Raw genomic sequence first — 21,840 nt, 5'->3', positions numbered from 1 at the left:
ATTGCTGGAAGAGTCATTCTGTTATTTAAATACTTCTTCCCCAAATATTGTGCAGACTTCGCAAGTTCTGCTTCCAAGATCCTTATTTTGATTATGCAAGTTTACAAAGTGTACGCATGAGTCATTAAACACTTTTTTTGTTAAGAATCCCATTTACCTTAGCTTTGCTTTTGCAGGGTTAGAGTTGCCTCATTAGCTAATTTAATGTTCTATAAAGTAGTTTAATTAATAACACTCTTCCAAAATCTAGATATGCTTGTTACTTGTAAAGGGGTCACCCCAAGCAAATGCAGTATCTGTGCATAAAGGAAGGACACCAGATACGTATCAATTTTCTGATACCTTTCTGAAATAATTTTGTCCCTATGCAACCCAAAATGCAGTATACCAAAGAATTCAAAATGTTTTCTTTTAGAATATTACTATATTTTAACATGCAAGTTAACAATGGGGGACGTGCGCCATTTAGTAGGTACAGTCGCATGTAAAGATCTGGCTGTATATCCCATGGCTGTGAACGGCCTGAAGCACGGTTGCTATCACAGCAGCAATTCAACAGCTGAAATGTTTCATTCAAATACCAGCAAAATGCACACTGCTTTATCTCCAAAGGTTCTTCGTTTCCTGTCAGTGTTGTGTTTTGGTAAATTGAAAAAGAAATTTATTTAGCTACTTGCTCACTCTATAATCCCAGCAGAGCTGTGCCATCTATTTTTAGGTAGTTGTATTTATACTGATTATTTGGATGCCTTGGGATGATTCTGCAGATTTGAGAGTACAGGTCCGCCAAAGCTAGTTACGTGGAGCCCGCTGCTGCTAGCATGCATCTGGCTCATTATCCTCTTTACCGGTATTTTAAAATGGAATTGGGAGCTGCTATAAACCTGAAGCAATGCGGTGTTAATGATTTGTGAAATTGATACAGCAGTAAGTATCCCAGGGCACAGGGATAATTCAGACTCTGGTGCAGCATGTTTTCCAACCCAGATGAGCTGGGCTTGCAGGATATAATGAAATCCTGATTGCCAACTGGTTTGTGAAGTTCTTGCTAGTGTTACCATAATAACCAGGTATCCTTAATGACCTGTTTTGATGCCAAAAGTGGTTACATTTATGTTTATCTCGTCAGCGGTGACTATCCTGCTGCTTTCATCAAGTGCCAGAATAGCTACTTCTACCAAAAATAACTTGGAAGATGATTTCAAAGGTGTCTGGATTTATAAATGAATAAAATTAAATAAGTAGATTTAATGAACAAGTAGTGACCACACTTACATGATATCCCTTTTCCTTCTCATCTCTTGGTCTCATCTTCAGAAAGGAAGGTATCTGGTCTCACTTCTCCTTTGCGCTGGCACCGCACTGGTCCTGCTCACAACAACAGCAGTAAAATTAAGAATAACAGAAATTACGGTAGGTCAACAAGGGCGGTGTGGAGTACACCAGAGAGGATCTGCGGGGATTTAAAAGGCTCCAGCAGTGCTGTGCAGAACAAATATGCGATAATAAAGGGCTCAGCACATGTCATTCCCAGTGGCCCCATCACTCGGGCTGGGCAGGTCCCCTGTTGCTGGCCGAAGCGCTGGGGAGCGAGAGCACGGCAGGGCTTTGGCCTCCGGTGAAATGCCGCATCGACCTTCCAGAGCTGCCAACACACCCAAACTACAGCAATAATATTTCAGGTTTTATTTCTCCTTTTTTTTTCCAGGCAGCACGAGGAAGGTAGGGACACGTCGGAGGGTTCTGGCCAGTGCCAGGTGGGACTGGCCAGGGTCCAGCCACCACCATCGCGCCATATCCCTCAGCCTCGCATGTCCCCCCATGACAATGACATTTCACAGTCACGTTCTAGGGGCAAAGTTTGCTTTTACACACTTGAAGAAGCTCAAGTCCAGTTCTTAAAATGCCAATTAATCTTGTGAGCAGCGGAAAATGCCAGAGACAAAATCTTTGGGTCAACACCTGCCAAATGCTGACATCTTCGTCCTCTCCTACGACCAGAAGAATTTGCAGTATGACCTGTTGAGACTCCTTTCAGCTCCGTGCATCCATGATTTTAGTGTCTTTTTTTGTAGATTACCTCTGATAACTACTAAATACTTATCTGTCTATGTGATATCCCCCCAGAAACATGTACAGAGACCGCAATCATCCCACATCAGCTTTATGCTAAAGATTAATTTTTACAGCTCCTGCCCATGATGCTACTATTAGTTGCACAGATGAGACTCTATGCACTTAATTTGAATTTCTCCTGATTTTTAGTAAGATAAGCAAGAGGAGAATCATGTGTATATACTTAAATTGTTTCTAGAGAGAACACTAAAATCAATGGTATTACAAGAAAGAATAAAGAATCATAGGTGATGAACACACATTTGGGCCATTTTATACTCACTAGGCATTCCCTTAGACTAAGAAAATTTGCCAAGAAAAGAGGCTCTTGACCTCCTATGATCAAAATTGCTGTTTGCAGAGCATCATTTCAGCAAGAAAGGGGTTTGGCAATCCGTCCTCTAGATTTCACAATATGTCCAACTACTCTAATTTATCTGTGAAAATAGGAAGTTTACTAGGAGGCACACTTCCCATCGGTGTAAAAGGAAGGGGAGACTTATGCAGCAGCCGTGCAGATGTTCACCCTTCCCTCACTGGAGCGGGGGGGACGCGAAAAGCCACTGTCAGACCAGCTCAAAGGCCGCTGGACACGTTCACACACAGAAAGCTTCTTTCATAGCTAAAACCAGGTAATTTCAGCATTACGCTGCTGAGATGTTCAGGGCAGAGGGTGCGATAGGAGGCGGAACGATAATAACGCCATTTGGTAAGCGCAGCCTCACTGTCCTCCGCCACAGCAAGCGGTGCCAATAAAAACACCACTAACGTCCGACTATGTCGAAGTGCACAAAGGAGCAGAAAACCAAAAACGCTGTAGGATGACGCCGCCGTAACGCCTGCCCTGCACTGATTTCAGACTATTAAAGGGTACAAGGCAGGAAACAGGCCGAGTCCAAAGACGAAGCTGTGCTCCAAGGCCCCCAAGGCCTGGTTAAGGTGCGGACGTCGGGTACGTCGCAGAGGCCGTACCCACAGGTTCACAAACCACCCAGAGCAGCTTCAGGAGGGCCCCGTTGTGGAGGGTAATTTAGCAGGACCCAAGTCCTCCCGAAGCTCGTGGGAACCAGCGTGAAGGCAGAGTCACCCCCAACCCCAAAGGTACAAGGCTGAGGACATCAACATTTCACACAAGGTTTTACCAAGTTTTTAAAGGTGGATTCCATAAATGTGTAAAATATCTTCAGTCCTAGAAGAAGCAAAAATGCATAACTGAAAATTTGCTAGTCTCAAAGGTACTTAATTAAGTTTATGCTTATATTTCAGCATGAACAGCCCCCCAATATTAGTAACACAGCTACGCTCAAGTGCTTCGCTGAATGAGCGAATTCGCGGCGCCTCATGGGGCCTTATTTCAAGCTAAAAGCAAGAGGTGGGTGACACAGACCGGCGCGTGGCAGGCAGCTGGATTCAACGAATCCGTTGCACAAAATGCCAGTGTCATGTGGCCAAAGCATGTTTTGTTGAAGTAATACAACTAAGTGTAATATAGTTTACTCATCCATTATGAGAAGCTGGATTCGCATTTTTCTTTTTTAAAAAAGTATTTAAAATCCGCTTTTTAAGGAATTTTAGGAGTTGTGTGCTTTCCTCTTTGGCGCCTAACAAAAAGGAATACCGGAGTACATCCTCATGCAAGGCAAAGCGATTTGCCAGCTATCGCAGCAGAATATTGCGCAGAAAATTGCACTCATAAATCACCCCTGACATTGAAGTCTGAGGAAGAAAGATGTAAATCAGAAGCAACACATAAAGGAGAAAGAGAGAGACAATGAATTCTCGGAAACCTCCAGGCTGAGCTGCTTCTGAATGAAGAGTCCATTTAACTGTTAATTTGAAGTCTGATATTTCTGTGTTTGTGATTTCTGCCCTTCTTGAAAGGCATTGCCAGATGGAAAGAGAGAATATTTTTATGCAAAATCAGGGCTTCTTGAGAAACAATTGAAAAAACATGAGTAGCGTCAACCCTACTCCAGCATATGGCCATAGTTTTGTAGGGAGCTTTTTTTTTCCCCGGTGGACAGGAGTGGCCTAATATGTAGCAAAATAGGAAAATGTTAATCAATTTATACAGAAATTTTGTACTGGATTTCATAAAATTTTAAAATGTCATCAAAGCATCACTGTATTTACCATTCAATAATCTATTTCAAGTGAAACCTTTCAAAATTCAGCAACATCTATCTCTAAGTAAATCACAGCTGTGAGACATTTTGATTTAAACCTAACATGTCTTAAATCTTGCATGTATTAAAATATAATAACTGTTCAAAGCTATCAGGAATTAAGGCATCTCCATGGAATCATCAAACATTTTGTCTGTGGAAACGAAGCAGCGGTGGTGGAAGATGGAGGCAAACTGATAACTCCACACCTAATTCAATTCTCCAGAAATCTCCTCCGGGCTTTATCCTTATCTTGTGCAGGGTAACGTAGGGAACGGGGAAAGGGGGAAAGCAGCATGCTGAATACTGGAGATAAAGATATCTGTCCATCTCCTTTGTATGTAAGACAACTTCAGTTTCAAATTCATGGCAAGATGAAAGTGGAAGGCAGTAAAAGGCATATGTGAAAATAGATTGCTCCTTATTTACATGAGGTTTTGCCAGTTTTGTTTTGACAGATCAGTTCTATGACATGCAATTACCAAAGGGAAAACAACTGATACATATGTTCAAAGCAAAATCATAGGAGGTATTGGTGTCACGTACAGACCACAAAAAAGTATTACGGATACCACGTCTTACATGTAAAATCCTTGAAAGAAATTATTCTGCATCATGATGGTCATGCCTACTTGCCTTCTTCGCGTGACAGGTGCAATACAGCGAGCCAAACAACTACGAGCTGCTCTGTAGAACAGATACAAACACCATATAATAAGGCCTACGGACAAGCAAGCGGGTTTCATCACACTGATAGCAATTTCAGATCCCTGTAGCCTATGCATATGTTGCACTGTCTGCTTGCGGAACAGCCGTTCCCCACGGGATGCGGCTCCCCCTCCCAGGGGCGTGCAGAAAACCCACTTTACCATGGGAAAGGACCTGTCCGCTTTCTCCTCAGAAAGTCACTTTTCACAACACACGTGTGACTTCTGAATGGTTTTGAAGGCCATCCACTCCTCTCTTCGTTGCGAGTCTGCATCTCCCCATGCCGCGCCAGCAGAGCACGCGGGTAGAGATGAAAGCATGGAGAGGCTTCTGCAGCTGCTGGGCAGCAATCCTCCTGGACCACGAGCAGCAGCCCAAAACTGTACCTGAAAAATAAACATAGAGCGGACTGAGACACACGGCAAAACCAGTCCTCTATGAAGCGATCAGGTCTGTGGCAGATAGGAAAAGCAGTGTTCCCGGGCATGCCATACGCGCCTGTCGGTGCTGTGCTGGAGGATGGAGCAGGCAGACAGCAGCCCCAGCAATAGCTGGAGCAGCCAAGGCAAGTAAAAGAGAAGGACCAACCTGTTTTCTCTCTACTGGCCAACCCGTCCCTCCTTCCTGGACAGAAGAACAAGAATGCCAGCCTAGTGCCACCCTTCGCGCTCCCAGGCACACCTGTGACAGAAATGAGACAGCCTGGGCCGAGTGGCATCCAAAGGAAATGCTCAAACACAATCCTATGTGCAAGAGCATGGCCTGGCGTCGTACGGCAGCGATCACCTCGCGCCTTCTCCTACCTACTCAGCTACGTTACACCCGGGGGCAATACAGCTTCACACTTCACTTTAAATGCCTCTTTTGAAGGGTCTAGTTGAACTTGGTCTTGGCCTTGAACTTGATCTAGTTACCTGAGAGAAGAAAATACAGTCCCCCTCCTTGCTTTTCACAAAATACCAAGGAAAGAAGCCAGTTGCATCATTTCCTAATGTCTTAAATTAGGATATTAAACTGGAATTGAATGCTTGAAATGAAAGAAGGCTTTACTAAAACAAACCAAGATGATTAAGTGAAAGTTTCTATCAGTATAATGTGGTCAAGTCTGCTTTTACATTTACATAAATAAATCTGAGGGCTGGATAAAATCATGCAATTACAAGACCTACCATCAACTCTACATTTTGTTTTTGATATGCCTATATTTGTCTTATCCCTCAAAACAGTATCACATACTCTCTCAGCTAGGGCTGTTGGTAGATAAAATCTTCACATCCCTGTTCCAACTCTCCTTGGGGATTGCTATGGATCAGGTTTGCCCTGTTGTAATTTCAAAGAAATTAACAGCAAAAGCTTAATACTCTTTATCTCCCTGTATCCTGCAAGCAGCTGAGTTGGAATATACAAAAAAGGAGGTTGTTGTGGACTTTCCTTCTTTTGTAGCCACTGCAGTGAGGTCAGGGTATTCTAGGCAGTCACTGATGAGGCTTTACACTTGATACATGTGTTCCAGCCAAAGCTTCCTATATCTGTGAAGAAAACAGATATGGGTGGATATTTATTTTCCTTGATCCTTCTGTGGTTTGTGTTTTATGCTAAAAAATGGAAAAATATCAGAACTTGAACTTATCATATGTGCTCTCTCTAGCTCAACACTGTAGAAAATAAGCTGACTTTTAGGAGAATGAAGAAACTATCTACTTGAACCATTATTTTTCCAACAGGAGCCAAGGCCAACCTCATGGAAGGTGGCTGGAGTAAATGGAGCTTCATCATGCACGAAATTGGTCTCTTGGCCCTAATATTCATTACCAAACTATTTTCTTGAAGCTGAAAGGTGGTCAGACTCACAGATGAAATGGAGTAAGAGCTGAGATTCTGCATCTTCATTTCATAGGCTCAAGTGCATAAGACATAATTTCCAGAAAGATATTGCAAGTAAATACATTATTTTATTTCAATTCTTTCAATACAAGAACGTATGCTAAGTCATCAGATGGGACCCTTATTTTTAAATAGCCTTTCTGATGGTATGTTAACAAATTGCTGGTTGCCCAAAGGCAGATAGTCTAAGCAAAGAGCATAAAATAGTGGGCAGCGAAGGTCTGTGATAAGTGTTTCAGCATTCCATGAGATGTTGATCATATCCTTCACGCTGGCCGATATTTTCTTTGTTAGAAATTTATAGAAATTCATAAATTTCACATGTACTAAAATACAGTTTATCTAGCTAGCTAAATAGGAAGTTTGGGGAAAATTTGTTTCAGAATCATGGTCGTATAAAAAGCCTTTCATGAAAAGATCTCAGAACAGTTTAAAGACATTCATTAGCTCTTGTGGTGCAAAGAAGGCAAATTTAATTACATGTAATTTGAATTTAGAATAAATTGCCACCCTGTGAACCTAAGAACTGTGCTGACAGTCACTTAGCAGGTCAGTAGGAAATTCATGATACAAACTTGAGAATCTCTTGTGGTCTCCTCCTTCTGCGGCTGTAGAGCAACACTTGCAAGGCTGCTGCTGCATTTGCAAATGGTTTTTACTCAAAACGTGGAAGCGTTCCAAGACACCAGAGTTTGAAGAGTGAGGCTCCACTTCTCCCTTTCTTGTGGATAAATTCACATGTCAGATCCCTATGGTCTGACTGTGTTCCACTTACTGCTTTCATGTTTCATCAGAAGCACCTTGTCCTGATATTTTGACATAAACATGTCATATCCTTGTTATTATTAGAAGCTGTAGATACTTTCCTTCCAGGAAGAGTTCCAGGCAGTCTTGATTTTATGTTTCTATGTCAAACACCCCAAATGGGGCAAAAATGCAACTATAGCAGAATGCTGAGACTTTTTAACAGGGAAACAATAGGAAGCCACAGCTTGAGGACCAGAACAGGATGTTTCTGCAGGCTACAGACCATTACCGCTGTTAAAGTATCAGTCCCTGTGACGTTCAGGCACTAAATGCTGCAAGCCCTGTTAGGCAGTGCCATGCTGAGATACTACTGCCCTGATGCAATCCCAAGTGCAGTGTTTCATCAACAGAGACATTTTTGGAAAGAAAGGAGAAGAGATTTAGCTGAATAAAGACTTACAGAGATAGGTGCATCAGGAAAGCATCATAGCTTCATCCTGATCTGCCTTGGCAAAAAGATTCACAGCCAGGGCCTCTTCATTGACCAGTTTTCATCTGTTTTTCTTGCTTGTCTTCATTTTTGTATCAACAGCTGCAGTTTCTCCATAAGATGCTGATGCCCTCAAGTGGCAAGGTAGAAGATACAGCATAAACAATGGGAGAAGGAGGGGATGATTAGGTTCCTTCAGGATTGATGGATCGATGTCCACTCAAACTGTTATGACTGGAGGTGAGAACCTAGTGTTTCCCTGCCAAACTAACTGTAATTGCTGCTACTACCTGCCAAAATCATGTAAGTTGCATTAGGCTGTTTTCTCTTTCCACAGCAGCTGCACATATTTCATTAACTTGGGCAACTTGTAGCTGCCTCATAGGCTCAGGTTCCAGTCGGATTTAATTAAGAATAGTTCAAATCCATGGAAGTCAATAACAAACTGTGGCAAAGATAAAACCTTTCACTCTGATTTTTTTGAGCAGTAGTAGACTGACATCCAAGTATGATCACATGCATACATACACAAATTTGCTCACATAGGAAACAAGAATGGAGTCCAAAGCAGAAGATGCTGCAAATGTCACAGCCAGTTTCATAAAATCTCTCCGTTCTGCTGCAAGGAGCTACCCCTGAAGGGAACGAACCAATACACAAGAAAACAAAACAGAACAAAAATTGAGGCTGAAGGGCATTTCCTCAAGGAGATAGCATTAACTTCAGACTGATAAATAGATCCCCCTTGGTCTGTGGGACGTGAGCAAAAAGTCCAGCGTCAGTGAGCTAAAGCAGATTGTTTCCCTTAGACTCTTCCCGATCTGTTATTGAAGCGAGCACAGCAGACCAGCTTATTTTCCTAAATGATTAACTTTGCTGCCTTTTCTGCTCAGCGCATCTGATAAAGAAGTTTATTCAGTTAGCTTATTTATTTACATTCCTTTGCCAAAGATCTCACCAAACAAAGCCTATTTGATGATTTATTCTTTCCTAAAGAGGAAGCTTATTTACAGTACTTGTCTTATCATAAACTCCTGAAAAGAAGGATTTAGAACTGCAATTCATAATAACAGAGCAATCTGACTTTTCCAGAGAGGTCATTTTTGTTATCCATTTTGTACTGAGCCCAGACGGGGCTGGATGTGGCATAACCACTCTGAAGTTTTGTTTGTTTTCACTGGTTGATGCTCTCCCCATCAGAAGAAATCACCTTCACCTAACTGGAGCTCTTCCAAATTCAGAGGGGAAAAAGAGGATACAAAGGATTCAGAGCCTGGTTCCCACAGAGGGTGCCCTGCAGGACAGGAGTTGTCCAAGGGGGATCGCCTTAGCGTTCCAGCAAGCAGAAGGGGAACAGGCTGGTATTGCAATGACAACTTCTCCTGAGCAAACCCTCTCTAGTAATGGGCACGTCAAGCTGAGAAGGAGTTTGTGGGAGCCTAACGATAGCTCACGGTACTCTGCTTATCCTCCTAAGTTTAACAATCTCCAGCTACTTCTGGGAGTAGCAGTATTCAGATTGGTCTGACGGCAGACTCAGGTCAGTCCAGTCTCCCTGATGAGAGGTTTAAGGTGGACATAAAGATGGCTCAGAGCCAGATTTGCCTCACACCATCCCTTCTCCCATCACACTCTATAACTACACAGCGTTTGCAGATGTTAGGCCAAAAATCTTGGGTAACGAAAGACAGATGTGCTGAAGAAGGGACAAGAACAGGCCAAGGCAAAGATCAGCTTTATGGAGGGGGTACGCCTCTGTCTACTGCGAGGTGCAGGTCTGCTCTGCAAAAACTGAACCGGTGTGCAAAACGAGAAGGGAATCTCAGAGAAATTTGTGACATGGAAGTATTTAGCCACATGAAGGGACAAAGTAGTTCCCTCTAGGCCTAGCTCTGACAACCCAAGAAAGAAGTGGCTATTTAATTCCTCAGCCATCTGCTCAGAGAACAATTTTCAGTGATGTTGAACTTATTCCTCATCAAGTATCTATTGCTATCAAAAGAGAAACTATACATCTTCACGTACGTGACATCTGCTCAAGTGTTTCTCAATAAACACCTGCTGGAGAAAAGCTGAGCCGTTTCCAGAAATTAAGCTGCGATGGGATGAAAACATCAGTGCAGTGACTGATTTCACTATAAGAGACTTTACTGAAGCAAGCAATGTTTACCAGTGTCATACACCTATGGTCAGATTTTTTGTTTGTTTTTGGATGCAGGGAGACACCCGGTTTCCCCAAGGATGTCACAAATATCAGCTCCAAATTCCCATTGTTTTCAAAGGGATTAAGTGTGTAGAAGCTTTTGCCATTTGAAGCAGCATCTACCTGGATTTTACTGAGCTTTAAAGACTTTTTACTTCTCACTTCCTTCTAACTAGTGTACTAGTTAGCTACATGCGCAGTAGAGGGAATAACAGCAAAAACAGACTTGTGGTACTGGTGCAGGATTTCACCCAGACAGGGATTCACAATGCACCTGGTTAATCATGGCAGGGGGTGCCTCAGATCTCCTTCCAAGTGCTCATAAATCACCCGTGCCTCCCCCTGCTTCCCCAGCCATTAGTTTCCCTCTGAGCCTATCATCTGACTAATCTGGTAATAGAAACAACGAATGCTGAGAATAAAGAGAGTTCATGCAGGCTTCTGCTGGATGCTTCCCCAAGGTCCCAGATGGTTCGGGATCACTTCCCCAAACCTTTCACTCTTTGTCTGCTTCACCAGCATAGCAGGAGGGCTACTGCCAACTGGTATTTATAGCACGGAAATGAGAGCTGCCCGTGGCCCCTTGGGCTCTGTGCGCCTCGCTCACAGCACCGCCTCTGCTGCCGCCTGCCCGGCCCGGGCTGTCACTACAGGCCCAGGCACAGGGACGTGCCAGGATTTTCTGCAATGGCTCTCCGAAGCGGGTGGTGGCTCTGCGCTTGGCACCCTTCTCCGGCAACGAAGCCGTACGGATGCTGGGCCACAGCACCGAGGGAGCAGCGTGCCGCAGGGTGCTCGCGCACCATGCGGAAGCAGACACCCCCCGCCTCGGGGCAGCCCTACTTTGTTCACAAGCTAGCTGTACCCATTAACACCATAGTTTTTCACCATCTATTTGGAAAAAAACAAAGTTTCTTAGAGCCTCAGGAGGATGGAGTTTCTGTTTCTTCCTAGGTACATGGTCTGCTACTAAAAACTGGTCATGATGTGGGCAACACCAATGGGGAAGCAAGCTTGGCAGGCTGCTCTCCCCGCCACAGCCACCCGAGAAGTCAGCCAGATCTCACCTGGGAAGCCCACACCTACTTACTATGGGTTATGTACATGGCTTTAGGCAACATATGTTTTCTAGCTCTTATTCTCAACTGTGCCCTTTGGCCTCCTCTTGTGTATATGCATCATACTGCAGTCAGCCCAACCACAGGGACAGGGAGGCCATCTTCCTCCTCTGGACCATCTTCTTCCTGATTTGATGTAAATAATGCCATTTTTCTGTTAATACGTATATCACAACTTTGAGCTATAATTGCATGTTTCACACTACCCCAAGAAGCAGGTAAGATCAGACGCCTGTGCCACTTTGGGAGAGACCCTCGGGTGTTTGCCAGCAAGACCAGGACCAGGAGAGGGCAGAACCTGGCAGGTCACAAGCACTCGAAGTGAACGGCAAGCCCTAAGGCTCGGCCCCCGGCGCAGGAGGAGCTGGATGCTGTTAGCACTTTGCCAGGGAGAAGAGCACATACAGCTACCCCTTTCTGCACCTGATTTGCAGCAAGAAACATGTGTCGTATATTAATACCAGGTGGTATTTGCTACACAGCTCTGTTTGCTCCCTGTATAGAACAAATGCCCTGTGGTTTGGGAAAAGCGTATGGAATAACCAGTGTTCTTTGTCTGCCTTCACATTTATCCTCAGAAAGGCATGATGTAGCATACAAGGAGCGTAACTGACTTGTTCTAGCAGCTTCGCAGCTGGGATAAAAACTCAGGATGGGTTTGTGCTCTCCAGGTCCAAGGGCCAGTCCATCTGGCAGGCAGTGTGGTGCCTCACAGATATCTCTGAAGCGCACAGATATAGGCACAGTGCATGCACAACATGCTGTCAGAGTTCAATAAAATAAATTGAAAGGAGCAAAAGTAATTTTCAAAGCACAATTCACAGGAAGCACAGGATGATTTATAGAAGCTAGAGGCTCCAAGCTGACAGGAAAATAGCTCCTCACAAATTACTTATCTTTCAGGTCAGTCACTTGAGAGAAATACAGAATGGTCAAGAATCACTACCGAGGGGTCATTTGTATGCAGAAGGGCTACTGCTCATTGCAACAGCTCTCTTGCAAAATATGGACTATGAATATGTATATGCTCTCTAGAACAACAGAGCTGCTTGTTTCTATACTTTGTATAGATTTGTAGCTCTTCAAAAATAAACCAATATTTTACCATTGAAAGGACTAAAAATGCTGAAGCATGAGTATTTCTTTTCTATCTGATTAGCAAATCAGCTATAACTCAAATGTATTTGCCCCTGTTCCACAGATACGATACGAAAAAGCACACAGGGTAATAGCTTCTTTCTGACAGTGTTACTCCGTCAGGGGCCTTAGAGTATACCCGCACTTGGAAGTCACCATAAACGAAAGTTTCCATAGCACAGATAAAGAAGCAGAAGGTAACTTTGTTCCCATGGCGGGGGGAACACAGGGTAAAACTAGTCTGCCACCAGACAGCCACCAGATGCAAATGCACGAATTCTGTCTTAGCAAACTGCCTTAGGAATGGAAGGACGGCTTCTTCAGGCCTCTTTCTAGTAATTATTGTCTTGGGCAAATGTCAGTAAAAATCCACGGTAGTAGATACAGGAGTTCAGGAAAGGCTTTCTGTTTTTTTAAGAGGAATTTGGCATTTATGTAACTCAAATAGATCATGGTCCTGTTAACCTGCATATTCACCATCCAGCCATTCCTAAGAACAGTAAGAGACTTCATTTAAGCAGTGTTTACAAGGTTTAAGGTTTGGTCCATTTCTCCTGTTCTTACTCTCCTGACTTTTTTTGGTGAACTAAAATGTAATCTCGAAATAAAATTTACATTTTAGCAACATTAACAGCTTGATTTACAATAATTCGTCTACCTCCTGTCAATACTAATTGTGTAAGATGTGGGATATAGATTCAACCTCTGTGACTGTAACAAGAACCTGTAATAATCATCAAATTCAAAATTAAGAGTAACATATGAGATGTGCTCTGCCCACCTGCCCACAGCACTAAAACCAGTGGTAGCTTTTCTGCTTTCTCAGTTCCTTCTGTTCTGTTTGTCTTTAATGGCTGATCTAAGGTCTGGAGATGTCGCTATCAGGCAGGGAAAGGAAGGATTCGCTGAGATGCCAGGTGCCTTCACCCAGAGGGCTATCAGGAGTCTGGGCTTCTCTGGGGACATCTTTGCTCTGCCTGGAAACACTGTCTATGTGAAATATGAACATTTTGGACATATTCCAAGATCTCCGAACCTTAAGAGATCAACCAGAGCATAGCCCTTCAGTGCTTATCAACCTCTAATATAACAGTAGTGACCGAATCTAGCACAGCACCACGCAACAGCATCTGTAGGTAGCTACAGCAGTTCACCTCTCTAATATGCAGTCTTGGGACCCCCAATAGCAGGCCTCTCTGAAACAAATCGGATCAGGCCCACTCATATCACCAAGGTATCTGGGACAGAACCTTACTCTTCCTACAACTTAGAGCCCAGATTTGCAGTCAAATCTATTCTGGAACAGGCTGTGGTTCATATGGGTTGGACTGCAGGACTGCATCTTCACTCCTGTGCTGTATTTGCCTCACTTTTGAAAGATTATCATGATCCTTACTTCTGGCAAAACACAAAATAATGCATATTTGTTTCCAAGTTCTATGTTCCACTACACTCTTCACCCCAAAATGAGAATTAGTTTTGGAGCTAACCAGAGTACAGCTTTTCACTGCAGGTCATTCTAAACTAAGCCAGAGACTTGAACCTGAGTTCTCCACTTCCTAATCCACTTTCTTAATTAAATTAGGGAACAGTAGTCAGTCTTCTTCCTTTGCCTTACTCTGAAAGCTTAAACAGATGAATGACTTCACCAAAGATGTCATATAGTTCTGTCTTCTAAGCTAACTGCTGCCACAGTAACCTGCCTTTTAATTCTGTTTTTTTCTTTTCAGATTAACAGCCGTAATATCTTCTTCAGGCATTATTTATAGCACATTATATACTCAGGTTCTTTCAAGTTTATAGAAAAAACTGCACTTTCAAATGAAGGAAAACAAAAGGAACAGCTGCAATCTTCACTTGATAACATTTATTAAATATTTTTTGAAATAAGCGAGAATTTTAAGAAGCCAATAAGCAATCAAATACAGCCACAAAAAGAAAAACCAATACGGATCGTAAATAAGAAGCACTGAGAAATACACAATATTTAATGAAACTATACTGTACATTAACAAGCTCTGGGAAACAACTCAAACCATATGCTTAGTTTACTCACAATATAAAAAACTTTGACCTTTAAAGAAAAATATAGATTCAGTCCAATTGTAGGATCCAATCCATGTCCACTGAAGTCAATGGAATTTTTCTCATTGATTTCAATGTTTAGCGGATCATGCCCTTACTTTGCCTCAAGAGGCACTTTAATTAGTATACAAGGCTCAACTTGAATACTATTACAAAAATGTCAAACATCAACTCAAAAGTATGTTTCAGCAACTTTAAGGAAACAATGCAGAAATAAGTTATCTATCCATGCATGGAATAAGGCAAAAGCTAATTCATTCAGATTAGGAATAATAAATTTTACTAGTTTCTTTTTCACAACACAAACATTTTAGACTTCTTTTTAATTAATGGATATATTATGTATCATATTATGCTTCACATTTTTCCTACCTCTACTGAGAAAGCTGGCACTGACATGTCATAAAGAACTCTTCATTAATTACTGTTTTCTGTTCTGTAACAGCCACAAGAAACTCATCAGGGTTTAGTAATAGTGTCTACCAAGAAAAAAGCACACACTATCATAAGCTTATAGTTTATAGAGCTCAAGGTACATTAAAATGTAATCCATGAAGTTCACAAATTCTGTTTTAAAATATTCTTCCAAACTAAAAGCTGCAGAAAATTGGTTCTTAAATATTCTACAGAAAATTCTGAAGCATCTAACATTTTAAATTGCTTATGCTTTCTTCTTAAAAATATTTAAATTAGGTTAGTAGCCCATCCTTTTGAAAAATAATCCAAAAAAGATACACTAGATTACAAATCTTTTGTTTTAATCAGTGTAACCAAAGGTTTGTCATCTGGGCTGTAATCTTCATAAGCAATGGGGGTTGCATCATACATTGCAGGTCGGGACTTCTTGCCAAACCTGGAAACAAAAGAAAGCTTTTGGTGACAAAGAGAAGTATGAACACGTTAACTGCAATAACCTACTGAATTACAGTATGCTGTTGGAAAGAAACCCAGAGAACCTAAGGAAATTCTAAACTACATTGCAACATGCCAGATGTACAGAAGTTTAAATACCTGAACCTGAATGTTCAAAATATATGTATATCAGAGGAAAAACCTTCCAGTAAAGAAGAAACAGATTCCGTAACAAAATCTACAGAACTTCTGCCACTGAATTTGGCAGTATTAGAACCTGTGAAGATTGTGGAAGTCAAGAGTGAAACTGATAGTTTCAAGGAGGTCAGTATTTTATTTTAGAGCCTCCTGTAACGACCAACATTGAGGTCACCTCAGGCCATGTATATCTATGAAAAGTTAACAAATAACAGAGAGGCACGCCATATTTGCATTTGGAAATGCAACAGTGGTGTAGTGAATTGAGTTGTAACCTGCAGACAAAACATGGAAAAATTAACTTGAAGTCTTCTCACTTGACATCCACTCAAGAAGCAAGTTGAAGCTATTGTCATGCTGAACCCAGTTTGCAACACTGACAATATTAATGGCAGTTAGGACACTGCAACGTCTCATAAAGATACTAATCTAGCAAAGTTACCAGACGGGACAGAGCCAGGTTAGCAGCGCCCTCCTCCTGGGCGATCACCTCTGGGGAGAACCAGGCTGTGGCTGCCTGTGCAGGCTCCGCTGTGGCCCCAGCAGTAGCACACACAGACCTAGGTGAGGCACCTTTGCACTGCATAGACAATCTATCACCCTTCGGATCACTTATTAAGATTAAAAAAAAAGTGCTAAAATTGCATCTTGAAAGTGGAAAGATGGCTTAACTGTTCTGACTACAATTACAGGAGCTTTAAATAACAAAATAGGATCATAGGAAAATGAAGCCAAAAAGGATCAAGTCTTCTTTTCCTTATGAACCTGATACAGAGAAAATATTAGCATAAAAATAGAAAGACTTATTTCTCCAGCAATCTACACAAAGGATTCTTTTTAACCCCTTCTTATGTACCATATTAACTCTACATTAATTTAAGTTGTTCACACTGGAAGGTAATATTCAGAAAATTCAGATATTAAGGATAATATTTAGATTAAAACAAAATTTTGTTCTAAAATTTTTATGCAATTTCCAGATTACACCAATTTAATTTTGGGCTGTTTTCAGTGATCTAGAATTGTTAAAACTAAAATGGCTGGAAACATTATAATCCAAATGGTGGAAATCTCATTTGTCAAAGTACTTCAGCAGTCAGTAAGCCCATACTGGATGCACTTCCTTGCATGACCATCTGTTTTCTTCTATAGTTTACAAAAATAAATACGGACAGACCATGCTCACTCATCAGATTCATCATGGATGAATCTGTTTTTCTGTAAACAAGATAAAATTCCAAGAATAAAATTAAAGAATCAAGGTGGCATCTTACTAAATCAGTGATGCATTCCTGAAACACTCATTTCCTCCATCATTCTCAAGGGTGTAAGCAAATAGAGCTTTTTAACAGATGCAAACGATGATGAAAACTTCCCATGATTTAAGTCAAATTTTGCCCTTTCTGACAGGTACAGAGAGCACATGGTTTGCTGCACATGGTGAAACAGAACAAAATCCATCCTCTTGTGTAGGTCAGGGTTGACATGTGCCTCTAATTAGAAAACGCTGAGAAAAGACCACAGCACATATGCTAGCTGTTTGTGGCCTGGCTGAGCCATCCAGCTGGTAGCCCACACTGCTTTGATCAGGGAGCTGAGAAGCCAGCCCTGCTCCTAACGCTTGGCAGCACTAATGGAGAACACAGAGGTCTGAAAACAGGATTGTTAAATGGGGAGTCCTTGTCCAACGAGCATGTAGCTAGTAGGGGTTGCACAGGGATCTTATGCTATTTGACATTTTAATTGATGATATAAAAGAAAACATAAAACACTTACCAATCCAACCTGCAAGAGAGACGGATTAAAGAGGTGATAAATAGTGAAGGGTTGCAGGCCCCTGCTACAGAGTTCACTGGATCAATGAATACGACTGCTTACAACAAAAGCAAATACAAACAAATGAAAAAAGATTTCTTCCCGTGTGACCGAATACAGATATTCATCTAGGAACAAAGAGTGTAGACCGGATGGGGAAATCTCTGTCCTGGGGAGCAGTGAGTTTGGAAAAGACTGAAGGGCCATGATGAGTGATCAGTTTAACAACAGCTTTTAGCACCGTAGTGTGACTGAGGAAAAATTACAAGCTTAGATTTGTAAAGAGCCTATCAGCAGGACTAGGGAGGTTCTATGGCCTCTACACTTAGCGCTGATGTAACCATTAGTGAATTATGATATTGTTCCAGCATGTACTTCAGAGAGATTTACAAGTTGCAGAAGGATCATCAAAAAGTCAGGGAAATGACAGGAGAATTAGAAAATATGCTTTGTAACAAAACACTGGATGAGATCAACCTGTTTAAGTTGACAAAGAGAGTCTGAGGAATCCATGACAATTTTGAGGACACTATATATTCAGCATAGGAATTGTTGATACAAGCAGCTCAGTGTGTGTGTGTGTGTGTGTGTGTGTGTGTGTGTGTGTGTGTGTGTGTGTGTGTGTGTGTGTGTGTGTGTGTGTACGCACATGCACACACATGTGAAAGACTGCCAGTTCCACTTCAGCTGTGGAACTGGGTTGTCCCTCAACTTCCTTAGATGGCAATTTCCAAGGACAGCTAACCACAGAGCCAACCACCTCACCAATCCCATTCAAGGAGAAGAGCTTTGAGAAAATTGCATGGCTGAATCCTAAGGAAATGGTATTCCCCAAAGTCCACAGGATAGACTGCAGCCTGGAGCTTCCCCAGAAGCAGAAAAAAGGAACCACATGTAGCTACTTTCTTCAAAACCAGCAACTCTGATAGGGGGACCTGGAAATAAATGAATTCTATACAAGAGAAGAAAGAGGGATCAGAACAAAAAAATGCATACCCAGAGGAGGAAGGGATTATTCTTTCCTCCACAGGAGGAGAATAATGAGGAGAATACTTTTCCCTCCATTATTCAAAGGAAAAATCACAGGAGTAGGTACTGTGCACTCCTTAATACAATTAAACTGTAATCCCTAGAGTTCCTCCAAAGCTGTGACTGGCAGCAGAGTTAAATACCAGAGTATTTGTGCATGCGATTGTACTTCCACAAAGTAGCAGCTGATTAAAACCCATCACTGAAACCTATACTAGGAAAAGGTAAGAAAAGAATATTTGCTAAGTCTAATCAGATTCAGGAAGCTTAGGACGCTCTAGTCTAACACGATAGATTCAAACACAGGAACGTGGAGAAAGTGCAGTGGGGAGAACCTTACCAGGGCTGGGACAAGATGACTTACTCAGAGTCCAATGAATTGGACTCAGCCTACACAGAGACTGAACAATATTCAGCATCTGAAGATAAAAATAAACAAAATACACAAGAAATAGTGCATAAAGTCTAATGATACCTAAACATAGGAGAAATTTACAGTAGTACAGTCTCTAACTGGATATTTTACAAATTTAGTATGGTCACTTTCCTAAATGATATGATCTAGATTCAAGAACAGTTACTGCTTCCAACTAAATGAAGTCTTATAGCTGCATTAGTAAGTGGTCTACTATTTCATTACAATGTTCTCTTCTGGCCTTAAAAAAATCTATGAGCTTTAACATAAAAGGAGTATTTCTTTACTCTCTGCAGAGTGAATGCTAAAGAGAGGTGTGCTTCACATCTTTAGAAAACTACCTAGTTCTGATGTGCTAATCCTCAGAACATTCACTAAGTAGACATTTACTAATAACGATGATCCTTAAGCACATTCTCTCTCTTGCAGCAAGTACGCTGATTAATAAAGATCAAATTATAAAAAATGTTTGTGAAAAAAACCCTGCTGACAACTTGACTTGAAAGAGGAAATAAAAACTGAACAAGTAATCTTAAAATAATTTACTAAATATGCAACAGGCATCGACACTCTCTGGGCACCTAATGATTGTTAACAGAAATCTTACATTAAAAGAAAATAAACTACTCACTTTTCTTTAGGCCTACATTTTCCAAAATGACTAGCAAGTTTGGTGTCTATCTGGGAATGCAAGTGATTTTCAGAAAATGAATAAAAACTATTCTTTGCAATTCAGGTTTCTTAAACATCAGTTTTGAAAATTCAGACCTTAGTTTTCTTAATATGTACATCTATGGATGTCTGCAAAAAAAAGCTACAAAAGTTGTGCTCCTTTTCTTGGACTGAAGTGACCAAAGCACTGTTTTATATTTTCCTGAAACAGAAATAAACACAACAAACTTCACACTACAGCTCTGTGAGTTACCTGACTTAGCAGCTTTATCTTGCATCTTGATAAAGTATCCATTCCCTGTCAACTTAGCTCTCATTTCCTTCTTCAGAAGGAAGTATTATTTGAAATGAAAACATTTATTTCCATTTGCATTAAATAGAAACACCTTTCCCAAGGTATGGAAACTCTTTATTCACAGGTTCCAACATCATCTTTTTTAACTGCATGATATGGATCTGAAAAATCATCACAGATACATCCCAATCTAAAGACTTCTTAGGAGCTTATTTAACCTCAAAGTAAACTTTTTTTCTGAAGTTTTGTCTTTAGTAATAAATGGCAACACATTCAGAGTAATCCAGAGAATAGTGAGAAAGACCTGAACCATTCCAGCTTCTAAAATTTGAAAAGTCTTATAGAGGAAATCTTTTACCATTTTCATTTTCTGCCTGTGAAATCACAAAAAGAAGGAAAAATTCAGATAAAAAAGATCTTGTCCTGCTAGTACACTGTTTCATGGTGCCCTTGGATAGAGAAGTGCCAAATTTGCTTTGAGAAATAAACAGGAAAACCAAGGTGTTTCACACTGCTCTTCAGGACACCATTTCTAGTTCTGGGGGAAGTGCAAAGTCCCACCTCTGTAACTAGTAACCGAACAGGAAGGATGTATTCCTGACTGCAGTAGCAGTAAGAGGAGACATGTTTAATTTGAAAGAGTAACAATATCATTTTGCATCTTGCTGTTTACCCTTGGAGATGTGCAACACAAAACAGTGGACATTCACAAGGCCAAATAATGAGATTATAAAGGTTTTTATGGGCCATAAAGTAACTTCCTCCTCTCCTAACATACCACTAAAGGAACAAGGAGTTTTTGAGATGCATACGGTATGGAGATGCTGAGCTCCTAAGGGAAGAGATGCTAGGCTGAGTGGCAAAGGAGACTTCACAGGGAGCATTAACACTGATTTTATTTAGACTATGTTAAATAAACTACACAATTTTATTTTTAAAACATTTACTAACACATTTTGATCACGAACATATGTTTCATTGTAAATCCAGTTGGAACAGTTTAAAGAGCCACATCTAAGCCCACCGCTTAGATATGATTAACTGACCTTGTGGGAATCCTCATCCATTTCAATGCAAACTCAAATAACTTGGACAACTTCAGTGGTGGTACAAATTACCCCACTTAATTTGCACTAAAACTGAACTGGAACATTCAGACAATCAGTTTCCAGCAATCTCCAACCAATATGCAGTTATTTCTCCATCTCAATGCACATGAAAGTGTTTTCCTCCATTCTATTAAAAGCATTTTAATGGTAATGTATATGAACACTCTTGCTGGAATTCAAAATTACCTTGACAAATTGAGGAAACAGGAAATAGAAACAACAAAAATGAAAGTTCTACCTTATTAAAGGAGCTGTCAAATACAGAAGAAGCAATACTGGCTAGGAAGCAGTATGCCACAAAGCACCTTTGGGTGAAGAAAAGGTCTAACAGATCACAAAATTAAATCGTCAGTCAATAGTGTAATGCTACTTCAAAAAAAAAAAAAAAAAAAAAGCACATGAACAGGAATGCCAGATAAGATATAGGACATGATTACTCAATTCGTTTTGTACAGGTAAGGCCTCACTTGGAGAATTATTTCCAGTTTTGTGGACCACCCCTCAAAAAATGTAGACAAAATAGAACATATCCCAGACAGACAAAGAAGTTGATGTAACACAATCCAGGAGGAGACACAAAGAACTGGGTTAGTTTAGTCTAGGGAAGAGAAGATTTAAAAAAGGAGAGAGGGAGACCTGATATATGTGATTACTAGTAATGGAATGGTGATCAATTATTCTCCACAACTTGAAGAACGGTAAGAAAGAACTGGTCTCATTTTTAGCAAAGAAAATCTAGGTCGTATATCAGGAAAGCACTTTCTAAATCTATTCAGCTCTTCTGGAGGTTTTTAAAGACAAAT

The 21,840-nt window shown here is 41.1% G+C and overlaps 1 protein-coding gene across 1 annotated transcript in view; it reads right to left on the bottom strand.

The window, feature by feature from the left end:
- Positions 1 to 14,419: 14,419 nt before the first annotated feature.
- The window catches only part of DNER (delta/notch like EGF repeat containing), a 145,937-nt gene continuing 138,516 nt past the window's right edge, over positions 14,420 to 21,840 (bottom strand). Inside the window, exon 13 of the mRNA XM_064516877.1 lies at positions 14,420 to 15,505. Coding sequence (XP_064372947.1) covers positions 15,394 to 15,505 — 112 coding nt within the window. The 3' untranslated portion in view covers positions 14,420 to 15,393. The remainder of the gene's footprint in view (positions 15,506 to 21,840) is intronic.

This window comes from Dromaius novaehollandiae, chromosome 9 (assembly GCF_036370855.1).
Source record: "Dromaius novaehollandiae isolate bDroNov1 chromosome 9, bDroNov1.hap1, whole genome shotgun sequence".
In the NCBI taxonomy this organism is placed as follows: Eukaryota; Metazoa; Chordata; class Aves; order Casuariiformes; family Dromaiidae; genus Dromaius; species Dromaius novaehollandiae.
Note: the sequence above shows the minus strand (reverse complement) of the source record. Positions and strands in the feature narration are given on the sequence as shown.